Source organism: Papio anubis, chromosome 16 (assembly GCF_008728515.1).
Source record: "Papio anubis isolate 15944 chromosome 16, Panubis1.0, whole genome shotgun sequence".
Classification (NCBI taxonomy): Eukaryota; Metazoa; Chordata; class Mammalia; order Primates; family Cercopithecidae; genus Papio; species Papio anubis.
This window is the reverse complement of record NC_044991.1, coordinates 27,788,838-27,803,964: the sequence shown is the minus strand read 5'-3', so window position 1 is coordinate 27,803,964 and position 15,127 is coordinate 27,788,838. Positions and strand designations below refer to the sequence as shown.

At 49.8% G+C, this 15,127-nt stretch overlaps 1 long non-coding RNA gene and 3 gene segments (V, D, J or C); 1 reads left to right on the top strand and 3 right to left on the bottom strand.

Annotated features, from left to right (window-relative positions):
- LOC103888259 overlaps positions 1 to 15,127 on the bottom strand; it is a 641,220-nt gene that overhangs the window by 217,159 nt on the left and 408,934 nt on the right.
- LOC101024006 overlaps positions 1 to 15,127 on the bottom strand; it is a 644,330-nt gene that overhangs the window by 236,187 nt on the left and 393,016 nt on the right.
- Positions 1 to 15,127, top strand: part of LOC110740624 — a 61,305-nt gene that overhangs the window by 33,173 nt on the left and 13,005 nt on the right. The gene's annotated exons all lie outside the window — the stretch shown is intronic.
- On the bottom strand, positions 1,540 to 2,758 carry LOC116270688. The segment is given in 2 exon segments: positions 1,540 to 2,313; positions 2,600 to 2,758. Coding segments are annotated over 2 exon segments (363 nt in total).

Here is a 15,127-nt window from a genome sequence, read left to right as displayed (position 1 = left end):
CATGGAGCAGCTATTTGAGCACCAGGACAGGAAATGGTACACAGTGGTTTGGGATGGCCCCAGCAGATGAAATACAACAGTCAGTGTGAGACTCCTGGATTTCTTTTTTTTTTTTTTTTTTTTTTGAGACGGAGTCTCGCTCTGTCACCCAGGCTGGAGTACAGTGGCCGGATCTCAGCTCACTGCAAGCTCTGTCTCCCAGGTTTATGCCATTCTCCTGCCTCAGCCTCCCGAGTAGCTGGGACTACAGGCGCCTGCCACCTCACCCGGCTAGTTTTTTTTTGTATTTTTAGTAGAGACGGGGTTTCACCGTGTTAGCCAGGATGGTCTCGATCTCCTGACCTCGTGATCCGCCCGTCTCGGCCTCCCAAAGTGCTGGGATTACAGGCTTGAGCCACCGCGCCTGGCCGAGACTCCTGGATTTCTCAGTGTCCCCTGGCTGGGATCCAGCCATCCCCAAACCTGAAGTGGCACAAACCTGGAAACAAAAAGATGTCTAGAAAGTCCTCTTGTTCAGGATTGAAGATAGGAAAGGAAACTTCTTTGGCTCAAAGTGAAGGCTCAGTCCCCTGCACAAGCAGGTGGTTCACCCCTGGGTTCTCATCTCTCTTATACCAGCACCTCTCCCTGGGTTCACACTGATGGCCTATGAATGGAGACAGGGCTTCCTGCACCAGGTCACTCCACAGTCCCTATAACCTGAAGGGGTGCAGACCAGCACTGTTCATTCACAATATGATGTGAGCCTCATAGGAATCCCACTATCTAGTTACCACGTTAGACATACAAAGAGAAGTAAATGAATTTAAATAATATATTTTATTTACTTAGTATATCAAGAGTATAATTTTCGTATGTAATCTAAGTACAGTTATTTATGAGACATTTTTTATACTTTGCATGGCTACTGTTATGTTTTGAAGAATCTGTGGAGATTGTGTGACTGATGGAAATGTGAATGGGTTTCCTGTTGACAAGCGTGGGCTGTGGTGGCTTTTTAAGTGTCAACTTGGATAGGCTGAAGGAGGGGTGGAAAGAATGATTTTTTTGCACAGGGTGTGGGGGATGTAGGTGGGCAGTGTCCATCCTGCAGCTCCCCCTGTGGGTGCATCTGTGGTCCCTGCATGGGGTGAGGCTGCTCCTCATGCCCCGGGTTTCTGTGCGGGGAGATCTGACTCCAATTGTCCCTCAGAACCCAGACCACCTGGCAAGTCAGGCTCCCTTTTCATTCCATACAAATGCAAGAAACACTCAGATCTCCCTGGGCATGTGGATACTTACAATGCTAATTTAGGATGCTTTCCAGTGTACTGTGGCCTACTGAGTTTCCCGCATGGCCCCATATTGGGGATGGCTGGTGATCTTAATTTGGGTTTCCTGGAAGCAGACTCTGAGATGGGGAATTGCATGCACAGAGGATGTGAAAGGAGGTAAGGGAGGCAACACCGGGCAGGAGACCCTGATTCTCATTGAGGCCTCAGTGTTTCCTACAGGGAGCTGTGGAACTGGGAGGATTTTTAGGTCCTCCTGTATTGAGGCAGAGTCTTGAGATGTTGGCCTCAGGCAGTCATGAAACCTAACCTCGCTGAGGCAGGGCATAAACCTGGAGGAGTCTGTTTTCTGCCCCAGCTACCACGGGAGCCTGAGCTGAGCAGTTCTGGGGACTGATCTAGGACATTTGGGGCAAGGACTGGCCTGTCACCACCTATGGAAATCCAGAGCCAACTGTGGATGTCTACATCAGTCTGATATTCCATACAGGCCCTATTTTCCCAAGTCACAGCTGAGTCACCAAAACGCCAGTCCATCACATCACCCTAAATGAACTTCTGATGCACTTTCTGCAGACCCCGCCTGAAGCACTGGAGGGAGGGACAGGCTGGGGGCAGAGATTAAAGAAAATTGAACCAGATCCGCTTATGGCTTTGTTCATAGTACTCCTGGAATTAGAGAAAGAGGGTGACACAGATGGGGAAAGGGTTTGTGTCTCACTTCCTCATCTGCCCGTGTCACTGTGTGCAGTGCTGCTGTCCCACACCTGACAGTAATAGTCAGCCTCATCCCCGGCTTGGGCTCCATCGATGGTCAGGGTGGCCGTGTTCCCCGAGTTGGAGCCAGAGAATCGCTTAGGGATCCCAGAGGGCCGCTTGCTATCCTCATAGATGACCGGCACAGGGGCCTGCACTGGCTTCTGCTGGTACCAGTACACATTTTTCCTTCCAATATTGTTTCCCCCACAAGTGATCCTGGCCATCTGTCCCAGGGCCACTGACACTGAGAGTGGCTGAGTCAGCTCATAGGAGGCCACAGAGCCTGCAAGAAAAGGGGAGAGAATAGAATAGACTTGAAACTGAGGGGCTCAGCCCAAGAACGCCTTCCCACCTGCCTGGCCTGAGTTTCAGGAATAAAAGTGTCCTCAGGGGATCATGAGCACAGAAGAACAGTATGGGGACATTTCACCCCCAACAGCCCCTCCCCCTGCAGCAGGATCATGAGCATCCTGCATACCACAGGCAGGGCCCTGCTGAGGTAACTGTCAGGCCAGGCTGGACGCAGAGCCTTGGGACTGGGCAGGTGCCTGGGACACTGAGGGCAGCACCTGTAAAGTGAGCAAGGAGGCTCAGAAGGAGAGCGGTCCAGGCCATGGCTTAGGCACCCCCGATGCTGCTGCCTGAGGCCCAGGCTGGGCAGGTTCCTCCCAGGCCTCTCTTATTCCCTTGCTGAAGAGAGCAGCCTGTGATGCAAATCAGCAGAGTCAGGGCTGCTGCTGGAGGAGATCTGTGGTTTCCAGAGAAGGGCTCAGCCCCAAAGGATGCAGAGAAGGGGAGGAGTGGCCTTGCACTCTCACCCTCAGCCTACAGTATCTCCTTTACAAACTGGTTCCACAGCCTCTGCAGATATCTCCACACCACCCTGTGCTCAGTCCCCCTCCTGGGCTCACTTGGTCATGGTACAGCTCATAGGTGACTTTGGGTGTTTTTCCTATGACATATGAAGCCCCTCCTATGGGATTGTCCCTGACTGTTGCAGGAGGTGGCCATGGAGTCACAGTGGTGACAGGGAAATTATCTGGGGTCCCCAGTCCCCTCCTCCATTCCATCCTGACTCAGGAGGGAGGTGGTGAATTTTGGTCTAGGCCTCTAGATGTGTGCTGATCATAAATAATTTGTGTCTGTGAGGAGATTTTGGGTGTAGGCCTAAATCTATTTTTGAAGACACTTTCCAGAACCTAATACAGGGACCCTCTTTGTCCCCACTCTCCAGGTGACAGCACCTGCCTTGGATAGGTACAGGCCCCACCCCAGGGCACAGCTCCTCAGTGCTAGAGGAGAAGAAAATTTCTTGGTTGCCGAGTGCACACGGAGTGTTGGAAGATCCATGGGATGCTCCAAGTTTCTGCGTTGGCTGTGAGCTCTAGGGCAGGTCATAGATGCTGTGCCCCAGTGTCCCCAGGGTGCTGTGAGGACCAGGGACAGATAAGGAGGTCAAGAAAATGTTTGCTCCATGAGAGAATGAGAGGGGTCAGCAAACTGCAAGACGCCTGGAAGTGAATGTTTATTATGACTAAGGCGTCTTCAGTTGCTGGGGAAAACAAATCAAGGGCTTAAAAACTTAATTAAGTCAACAGAAGGTTAATGAGCAACTATTTTGTGCCTCACAAGGAAATCTAGAGCTGTGACTTGGCAGCTTTCCCAGGAGAGAGATGGGAATGCCCAGGGACACTGGAGATGGGGTGCAGCCAGGGACGGAGAAGCTGCCATGTCTACAGGACAGGGGCTCCCAGGGCATAGGGCAGGGAGGGGGACATATGTAACCTCAGGAAGGACAGTGTGTGTGACAGGGACAGCATTTTAGCACAACTGGGTGTGTGAGGAGAGGGTGTGTGGGGAAGTCAAGTGCCTGGACCTTTGTCAGGGAAATAGGAGCATCTACAAGAGCTGAAGATAAAATTTGATTCTAGAATTTTTACATCAGTGTCAAGGATGATACTCTAGAAAAAGAAGGACCTATTTCCCTCCAGGTGTAGGTCATGGTCGCTGACCCTCCCTGCACGTCAGCATCTCCTTGATGCCCAGGCCCACGCCATCCCCAGGTGGCTTTCCCAGGCGACTCTCTGCTGCCCCTCTGGTGGCTGCTCCATACTGGCTGCTGGAGGCTCAGGGGCCTCCTGGGTCCAGGCATAGGAACAGAACCTGCTGCTCAGGTCCCTGATGCCTTGATCCATGGGCTGCTGGCCCCAGGGGAGGAATCCCTCTTCTCTGTGTGGCCCCTGCCTGACTCAAGACCAGGTAGAAGGGGCTCAGCTTACCCATGAAAATACAAAAAATACAGAAAGAGTGAAAACAAACCCCCATCATATTGGAAAAGAGTAACCTGTAACAGGAGTGTGAGGGGAAGAGTGCTGTGTGGGGATCTGAGAGGACGGCGGCAACCTGAGGGGATCTGGGACCCAGACCAATCCATGTCTGATTTGATATTGTCTTGTAAGTGAGGAGCTGGGGGCAGGTGTGTGGTGCGGGCAGGTGTGCGGAGGGCAATTTCCTGGTTACACTCAGCAATCTGGGAGGGGCTGAGCACACACACTCCCTGGTGGTCTCCAGGATGCACCTGCTGAGGCTGGGACTGATTAGACACAAGTGGGCTCAGCCCCGTCACTTGTTCCTGCTTACCTGGGGCTGAAGCCACTTAGAGTGCTGGTTAATCTGGTTCCACACTTCCCTCCCGGTGTCCATCATGCAGCCATGAGGAAATTAAGCTTCTGTTACTTCCATTGATCCTGGGTCACCATCAATGCACCAGCACAAGCAGGTTGATTGTTTTCTGGAAAGTTTTCTAGTAGTTTTCCTTTTGTTTCAGTTGTGCAGAGCTGACTGATGAGGCACCTGGCTTTCAGAGGCACATGCTTGCCACCAGGCTCTTACTCTAGAGGAAGACAGAGCCCTTGGCATAGCTGGGGTGTCTGCTGTGCCTGTGGGTAGGTAGGTTTTTGTAGAGAACAGGTTTTCTTGAATGTCACCATGCTTCACAGCACCTCCACACCATGGTATCACTAGGTCCTCACTGATCCTGCGATTCCTCCTGCTCTGGGCAAAACCTTCTGCTGCTAATTAACTTGCTTCCTCAGGCTGTTCCCTCAAAGTCACTTTGTGAACCTGAGTTTATTCCTCAGTTTGTTTTGAGAGGTAATAGCTATTAAAAGTCTCTCTCACCTTCACCCGTGTAATGGCTGTGATTGGCAGTGAAGGGCTTCCTCTTACAGAGCGTCTGCCAAGTGCTAGTGGCTGTGTGGTGGAGATTCGGTGCTGGAAATTCCATCTGCAGAATGAACAGCACCTTCAAGTTCCAAATCCATATATAGACACTGGCCACATACACGTCAGTGCCTAAGGTCATCATTGGCTGCTGTCTTCCCTCCATCGACTCAGTGCCCAAAAGTCATAATGCCCGTCCCTTTGATGGTTAAAACATAAAATGGACTCAACACTGGAACAAGGTTCTGCTGCACGCAATGAACATGGTCCAACTGTGCACCAGGAACTTGAGTTTTCCTGTGGAACTTTTTGCAAAATGCTTCATAAGCCTCGACTTCCAAGGAATGCTGCTGGATCAGAGAGAAATGGCAACCAAATGTGAACATGGGAAATTTCAGGGTCCTGAAAGGCAGGAAATTAAGCAACTGTAAGAATCATTCTTGTGCGGCTGGAGAATATGATATGGTCTGCATAGAAGAGTGCTATTAATATTCTCACTTGTGATAGAGAGAGAGAGAAGGACGACTATGGCAGACTGTCCACAGTTATCCCACCTAGGGAGAGGGTCTGTATATATATGTGCTTGTGACAGTAATCTGTTAACTTTGATGTATACACATGATTTCACCAAAAAAGCAGTTGTACTCTTAAAGAAGGAAACAAAAAGACTGAGAGATTCCAAGTGAGAAAAGAAAGCCCAGTGAACCTGGCCCTGGGGCCTGGGATGAGAGATCCCTCCTGGAAGAGGGTGCCAGCCTCACCCTGTAGGACCTGCGCCTTGTGCCTGCAGCCCTGGGACATGCAGCAGAGGGGCAAGCCCTGCACTTGGAACCAAGGGTTTCTTAGTGAGAGCCTCAGAAAGCAGCCCAGACTCCAACGATAAAAATCCAAGCTCTTAGGGAGCTGGAGACACACCCAGTCAGGTCAGACCTATGGGGGCAGGTGCTGGGAACTTGGGGACTGTGGAAGATCAATGTTCCCTGAAGACAGTCCCCAGGTGGGACCCAAGGTTGGGTCTGCACTTCCTCTGCAGTCTCTGTGAAATGTCAGGACAAGAAGGGCCTCGAGGCCCACAGGGGTTGGGTCTCCTGTCCTCCTCAGGCCTCAGGTGCCCCATTAGAATGTGGAGTCAACACATTTAGGAAACCAGAGGAGACACAGCCTCCACTAAGCTGCTTCTACCCAAGAAAAAGAGGAATTCCAGCAGGATTGCATCCTGTGAAACAGCTCTCTCCTTCCCTGTGTGATGTGTGATTACACATGGAGCCACGTGACACTATATGGATTCCTAAAGTCCTCATGTGTACTACAAACTTGTAAAAGGTCCTTGCAGCTTTGTAATGAGCTTCCACCTGTACAGGTTTTATTGAACACATGTAGGCCCTGAGAGTATGGAAAAGCTGTTCCAAATCTCCAGCCCTGCAGGGGCCAGGTTAGGACCAGAGAGGACACCTGACCCTGAGGCCTGACCTACAGCTGCTCAGAGGGCAGGTGAGAATGAGAACCAGGCCAAGGTGGGACAGTTGTGTTACAAGACCCCATCTGTCTGTGTCACTGTGAGTCCCTGCCAGCTGCCCCCACTGCACAATCTGAGGCACAGTAGTAGCTTGGTCCCCGGCCTGGGCATTGCTAATAGGGTGGCCATGTTCCCTAGTTTGTGGCCTAAAAATTAAGGAGAGGTCTCTGAGGGCTGGTTGCTGTTATACTAGAGGACCATCATTGAGGCCTGGCTTGGCTTCTGCTTTTTCCAAAATGCGTGTTTATTCTGAGGTTATCTCCAGAGCATATGATCGTGGTCATCTGTCCCAGGGCCACTGACACTGAGGGGAGCTGTCCCTGCATGTAGGAGGCACAAGGCTGGACAGAGAGGAGGTTAGAGAGGGGTTGATGACAGAGACCCATTCCCAGAAGGTCCCAACACCGAGGCGGTGCCTGGTCTGAACTCAGGTTTTGGGCTGGCCATTTACGGAGCAATTTATTGAGTGGTTTAATGGAAGGTCTTTCACTGTTCATAAAATGTCTTTTAAAACATTTCTACACTATTGTCTTATAACATTTCCACAGTTGAAATAACTAATGTTTCCTGTTGTCAATATAAAAATAGATTTCTCTTAGTGGTGCTAGAACTGAATTGGGTACCAAGATGCAGTTGACAGGATCCCAGGGTAGGCGGGGGCCAAGTAGTGCCATTTTAGTGCCTAAGACATGGTGGCTTGGTTACACTAATGCATAGCTGAGCCAACAAGGGATCAGAATAATCAGACAAGATCATGGATATGGTCTAGGTGGTCCTAGTGTCCCTAGACCTGAGGTAGGTGAGCAACCTCCTCATTGCTATTTTTCTAAATGAGCAGAAAGCTCCATCAGAGAAAGACTGGGGAGGCTCCTGGGCCTCAGCAGGGGCTCTTCATGACTGTGGCCACAGAGCTCACCATAGGACACAAGCTGCCAATGAGCTGAGTATTATCTGACCCTCAGTCCCAGATGGCCCTTTGCAGTGGCCTCCCCATCACATGGCCAGGCTGTACCTGAGACCTGATGGATCAAGGCACAAATAAGTTGCATGAAAAGGTGGCCAAATAGACATGGCCTAACTCCTGCCCCATGGCCATCCTCTCACCTTACAGCCTGGGCCTCCTGAGGGGCTCCCCAGGACCACCTGTCTAAGAAGAGGTACTCAGGCTCAGGATACAGAGGTTTCTGCAGGACAGACAGCCCTCCCTGCTGTGGACAGTGCTAGTATCCCACCTGGCCTCTGGGCTTCCTGAACAGCAGTGGTGGAGGAACACTTTCCTTAAGGCAGAACTTAGAGCAGTGTACCTGGTTCATGTCATCTGCAAAGAGAGATGGACAGAGGTTCCATGGGCTGTGATTCAGGGACTTGGAAGACGATCAAAGATGTTCAGAGACACAGGAAATACAATCAGAATATTGATCACAACTGTGTCTGAGGGAGAGATGTGTGAGCAAGCAGAAAGCATGAGGATATTTATCTCCTATGTGAATATTTTGTAAAGTCTTGACATGAGAAGGAGTTGATTTTGCTAAACAGGTTGGTAGGATGGGTGACTCTGCAGACACCTGGCAGTCTGCCCCAACCACTGCTGTCATTGCCCAATTGGCCCAATAACAAATGCCCCATGGTTGCAGAAAAGGAGGCTGTCCATGGGCTCATCAAAGTGGACTGCCACTCACTAGAGCTGACCTGGCTGTAGCTACTGCTGAGTGACCATCTGCCAACAGCAAAGACCAACAGGAAGATCCCTATAGGATGCCAGTTGATATTAATTTCATTAAAGCTGTTCCATCATGGCAGGGATAGCTCTTTGCTCTTGCCAGAATAGACACTTAGTATAGATAGGGATTTGGTTTCTTTGACTGCAATGCTTCTGCCAAACCTTTTATCTCTGGATTACAGAATGCTTCACCCACCATGATGGCATTCCACAGGGGGCTTTGACCAAGGAACTCAAATCACAGCAAATAAACAGCAACCATGGGCCCATCCTCATGGCGTTCAAGTGTCTTACCATCTTCACCAATATTCTGTGGCATCTGGCTTATATGAATGGCTTAGTGTCTGCTTGAAGACTAAGTTACTGTGGCAACAGGATGGCAAAAACATGTAGAGTTGGGCAATGTCTGAGGACGGGGCAGGCACTGTACAGCAGTGCCCAGTATGCACTATTTCTCCCACAGTCAGGATCCATGAGTCCAGGAATCAAGGAAGAAATTGTAGTGGCTCCACTCAAAAACATCCTTAGTGATCCATTAGCAAAATTTAATGTCCTCCCCAACAACCTCAGGCTCTGTGAGTCTAGAGTCTTAGTTGCACTGGGAAATGCTTCTTCCAAGAGTAAAACAACTGCATTGAACTGAGAGCTAAAAGTTTCCCCTGTCACTATGGGGTTTTCATGCCTACATGGATGTCCCACTATGTCTGCCTTTCCACTCATACTCGCCATTCACAACTCAAACCATGGGCAAGGAAACACAGGACAGTCTGGCCCTGCCAGGCCCAAATCCACTCCTGGCTCATTCCTGTAAAGTCTGCCCAGAGAAGTGGAGGGAAAGGCAGCTTAGGGATCTCCTAATCAGGTGAACTCTGCCAGACCTGCTTATGGGTTGGTCCACAGCCGTCCTGGGGCTGGAGGGAGAGGATAAAATAGATGAAGAAGGGGTTTGTGTCTCAATTCCCCATCTGCCAGTGTCACTGTGCTATGATTACCACTGCTGTCTGTTGAGTAACAGTAGTAGTCAGCTTCATCCTCCACCTGGGCCCCACTGATAGTCAAGGTGGCCACTGTCCCTGAGCTGGAGCCAGAGAATCTCTCAGGGATCCCAGAGGGCCGTTTGCTGTCCTCATAGATGATCAGCACAGGGGACTGGCCTGGCTTCTGCTGGTACCAATCAGCATATTTTTCTGGCAATGCATCTCCAGAGCAGGTGATCCTGGCCGTCTGTCCTGGGGACACTGACACCGAGGGTGGCTGTGTCAGCTCATAGGAGGCCGCAGAGCCTGCAAGGAAAACAGGAGAGGGGGCTTGAAGATGAAGAGCCCATTCCCAGGGGTCCCACCCTGAGGCTGTGTCTGGGCTTAGCACAGGGTTCAAGGCAGGGCCAACTTGGGGTCTATGGGGACTGAGCCTGGGTCACGGCCTAGGAGCAGCACCTGTGCAGAAAGTGAGGAGGGGGAGTAGGAGAGGAATCCAGGCCATGGTGAGACACCCAGAGCTCTGCCTCCTGAGCCCACAGCACAGCTGGGCTCCCTAGGCTTCTCTTATTCCTTCCCAGGCCCTATGGGGCAGTAAGTGCTTGTTGTTCATGCAAATTTCTATCTTCTGGGACTCCTCATTGAAAGATGTCACTCAAACTAGCTGTGGGGGCAGCACAGGTGACTGAAGAAGTTGGGTCTTTGGTCAGAAAATTATCGTCAACCTCTGAGGCCTGTGATCACAGTCACCTTCCTGGGGACTGGCCATATGACACTGTCCCAAACCTCTCTGACCTGTGGTCTGTCCTGGGCCATGCTCAGCAGGGCTGCAGGCCTTTTAGGAACCTGGCATGGGGCTGAGTTGGGCCTTGCTGAGAGATCATTGATGATGCCTGACTCAGCAACAGGTGGACCAGAAAGCCACTATATTCCCCCTCCTTCATCTCCTCTCTGGGTCCACCACAATTGCTTAGTCCCATCCTGGTCATTTCATCTAAATAATGTACTGTGTCATCAGGATACTTGTTAATTATTTCAGTAGGAGCAGATGGGTCATTTAAGCAACCACACACCCTGTGGCGTCATCGGGACATCTGCTCTCATTTCAGCCATGGTGCTGCTCCTTCTAGGCCATTCCTCATCCTCACATAGACCAGCCATTGCCATTCTCAGCTCTTCCATTATTTATTTATTTATTTCTATGATTATTTTATGTAAACTTGTAAAAGGCACCAGAAAATCATCGGGGTTCTCAGTCCAGTGTGGTTTTCTGGTGCTTTTTACAAGTTTACATGAAATATTGATGGGAAATGCAACTTTAGGCCCAGTGGTCTCTGCAAACATCCCAGGGACATGGCCTTTGCACAGAGTGTGAGTTCTGGATGATGGGTGGTGCCTGGTCTCTGCAATGTGGCAGACTCTGTCACTGAGCCAAGGACAGCCTCGCGGTCAGAGCTGTGGCCTGAGGCAGGTGAGAATCCCCTTCCCTCTGGAAAGCATCTCCTCCAGGAGGCTGGGGATGCCCCATCCAGGAACCAGGGCCCTGAGTGTGCCACCCCACCCACCTGAGACTCCGCTGAGCGCAGGGGCTGCCCCCTGAGTCAGAGTCAGCCTGGACCTGGAAGGAGAGGCAGAGGGAGGAGGGATCGGGCGTCCCCGGAAGTGCCCAGGATAGAGGGTTCACCTCCCCAGGACACTGCTGGAGAGGGAGGGGCAAGGCCCTGAGAGTGGCAGGAGGCTCAGGTGGCCATCCTGGGTGAAGGACTCGAGCCCTGGGAGCCCCATTCTCTCACGCTGGGCCCCCTCCTAGAGCACCTCGACCTTGGAGCATCTTCCAGGGAATCCCAGCACTGTGGGAGCTGCCCAGGCTGGCACCTGGGCCCAGGCACCTCCAGCTGCATTTCCCAGGTGAGGCTCTCATTGTGCCCTGGCTTCTGTCAGTGTCCTGGGTGATGCTGTGTGAGTCTGACCCTCAGAACATAGTCACTGTAGCCAGAAGCAATAGGGTGGACTGTCTTGACTTCCAGTCCTGGGACTGAACCTTGGACGGGCTGCCTACCCCTAAGCTCCACTGGGGCAGCCCCAGTCTCTGTCCCGGCTGCTCCTGGCTGCAGCTCTGCTGCCCCCTGCTGGTGGACGAGACCGAGCCCAGGAGAACTTTTCTCCTCCCGGTGACCCCACAGTACCTGCCACCTGGGAGGGTGGGGACAAAGGAGTCCAGCCTCACTTTGAGCCAGTGTGATCCACTGTGGTTTTCTCAGGTCAGCACAGAAAGGTCGTGTATACGGTTTCAGGAAGGTGGGGAGGTGCAATTCCCATAATGGAGTCTTGTGCTGAAATGTTCTTTGGTCCATGGTTTTTGATTGCAGACTGAAGACTGCAGGGTAAGCTGTAGCTCTTCTGTGATAAAGATGAAAGTCCAGAGAAATGCAGTGACCCCTCATGGGGACCCTCAATTCCTAAATATATGGGAACTAAGACTGATGCCCCCTTTCTATAAGAAAAGCTGCGTTGAATTTGAGAACACCTGATTTTTCTATCACTAAACCTTAGTTGTGTACTTAAGTCATTGTCATCATCATCGCCATCTTTTTCTATGACTATTATTATTTTTTTCATCATACACTGTTCACAATTTGTGGTGGGAGGATTTCCACACTATCCTTGTCTGTCGTTTTGAGAAAATTGTATCTTGCTAATATATCTGGGAACATGCATTCCCACACTAGAAAATGCCCCCAGAGATGGACAGGACTCCACCAACCACCAACCTGTGTCCGCTCTCTGAGAGTCACTTATTCTATCTTTGACTAACAGATTCTTTCTGTGTCTTTTTGGATTTTTTTTTTTAGAAAAGTTTCTAAAAATGACTTTTCAAAAAAAATACAATCAATGGATATGTTCCTTGTTTTTCTTTCCCTTTCTCTGTCTCTGTTTTTGATTTTTTAAAAAAATGATTCCTTTCTATCTTCATGCTGGCTTAAGTGATGGTTAATTTTAAGTGGCACATTGACTAGGATGTGGTTCCAGGTTGATTTTGTCCAATACAAATATAGAAGTTTATGTGAAGATATTCTCCAGATGTGACTCACATTTAACTCAGTAGACTTTGTATAAGCAGATTACTCATCACAATGTGGTGGGCCTCATTCATGAGTAGAAAGTGTATACAGCAGGCCAGGCCTGGTGGCTCACACCTGTAATCCCAGCACTCTGGGAGGCCAAGGAGGCAGGAGGATCACTTGAGGCCAGGAGTTCAAGACCAGCCTGGTCATCATGGAGAAACTTGATCTCTAATAAAAATACAAAAATTAGATGGGTGTGATGGCGCACACCTGTAATCCCAGCTACCTGGGAGGATGAGGAACAAGAATCGCCTGAAGCTGGGAGGCAGCGATTGCAGTGAGCTGAAATCTCATTGCTGTGACCCAGCCTGGGTGACAGAGTGAGACTCTGTCTCAAAAAAAAAAAAAAAAAGAAAAAGAAAGAAAAAAAGGAAAGTGTTTAGAGCAAACACTGAGGATTTCTTAAATCCTGTCTTGCTGAATTCAGGTTCAGGACTGCAACATCAACTCTTATCTGAATTTCCAGCCTTCAGCCTACCCAAGAGATTTTTATCCTTGTCAGACATGACAATCCTATGAACCAATTTCTTCTTTTAAGTTTCTTTCTCTCTGTCTCGATATATACACATACATGCATACCTCACAGCCTCAAACTCCTGTGCTCAAGCAATACTCCTGCCTCAGTCTCCCAAAGTGCTGAAACAGAATGATGAGTTATCAAAATGGCCTCAGTCATGGCCTGCATCTGCCTCTGCCTAGGGGTGTCTTGAGGGAGGACATGTGGGATGATGAGATTTGCAAGGGAGAGAGTCAACATTCTCAGGGCCAGTGAGAGGACATAGGGCTTCTCACTCTGAGTCCTTGAGGAGGAAGGGGAGGGGTATGTTTTGGCCTCACTTCTTTGTCTGTGTCACTATGGCTCACCCATCCTCACCATCAAACATGTGGCTGTCTCCACAGTGATATTCGGCCTCATCCTCAGATTGGAGGTTGAAGATAATTAAGTAGCATTCAGCCCCAGAGCTGGAGCCCAATAAGTGATTGGGGATCCTGTTCCCCTTGCTGTGGCTGCCATCACTCTTAACCTTCGTTATACACTGGGAGGAGGGGGACCTCCCTGGTCTCTGTTGATACCGTTCAGTGGTGTAGGTGCTGTGCTCACTGCTGAGGGTGCAGGTGAGCTTGGCCGAGGCTGACAGCAAGGCAGATGCAGACGGGGGCTGGGTCAGCACAGACAGAGCACAGAGACCTGGAAACAGAAGTTCATGAATGATGCTGAATGCACAGGAGAACTGGAAAGAATGCCCCTGAGGACCCGTACTAGGGGGAAATAACAGTGAAAGGGTTTCCCTGAGTTCCCTGGATGCTCCGACCTGTGGGGAAAATGAAGGGCAGGAGGTAGAAGGAGACACAGGCCATGATGGGAGGCACTTCTGAGAGCTCTGACCGTGGCTGCCCAGTGTAGCCTGGACACAACCAGCTCCTATCTTATCCTCTTCTTGAAGCTCAAGAAGGGAGGAACATTGAATCCAAATCTATTCTCTATTCCCCAGCATGTCTGAGCTCATAGTTGAGCTCTGGGGCTGATGGCCTCAGGGTAGTCATTTCTCGAGGTCACAAGAAGGGCCGGGTTGGTGTCAGGAGTGGAGAGTGGATTGTACTCAAAAGACTGGACCTGAAAGGAAACATCAGTCACACCCTTTGCATGTGAGCTCTACTGGGGGACTTGGAGTTATTAGGGTCCCCAAACCATACACCCACAGTGCCTCCTGCTGTCCACAGGAGGAATGCCATCCACCATGTATCACTAGATTATGCAAAACACTACTTATGAGACCTTAATATATTCAGAGTCTTTGGTGAATATTTTATAGGCACAACCTTGACCAGATATTTATAATAACCCTTCCTCAGCCCTACGCTTACGGCATAACCTCTCCTCAAGTTTACTGATGTCAGAACCAACATTGAAAGGTTACACAATGACAGAAGTGAGTGGAGTCAAGATTCCATGCAGAGCCTAAACTTCAGCTTCTTCCTGCCCTGCTTCCTTTCTTCCCATGAGTCTCCTCCTCCCACCTCATCCCAGACTCATGGGAAGAATCTTGACTCCACTTCACATGTCAATTATGTTTATTCAATTAAAAGACTTCAGTATCTAGTGTTACAGCTGTCCTAATTCAACAGCCTTGACCTTCTTAGAAATAAAATCCTGATCTCAAATTTTTCTGGGGATATGACTGGCACAAGGAACTAAGCAGACATCTGGATGTCCCAATGTCACTGCTGACACATGCGCCTTTGTTATCTGTCATGGAGGGAACAGAGGAAGTGTCCCTACCTCTGTCTACAGAATCCATGGAAGACAATGCACCTGATAAAAAAGAGAGGGTTGTGATCTTTTAGTTTAATAAACATAATTGATAAGAAAGTATTCCTTAATTAATATTCTAAGTATATGTATTAGTTTTCAGACCTAGGATGGGTGAGGCTGTGATGAAACTAATTCACTCACAACATGATGGTGCAGTATAAATAGAAAATACATGTGAAGCCCTTTGATGATCTCAGAGACAGACGGAAGTCTCTATGTGCTG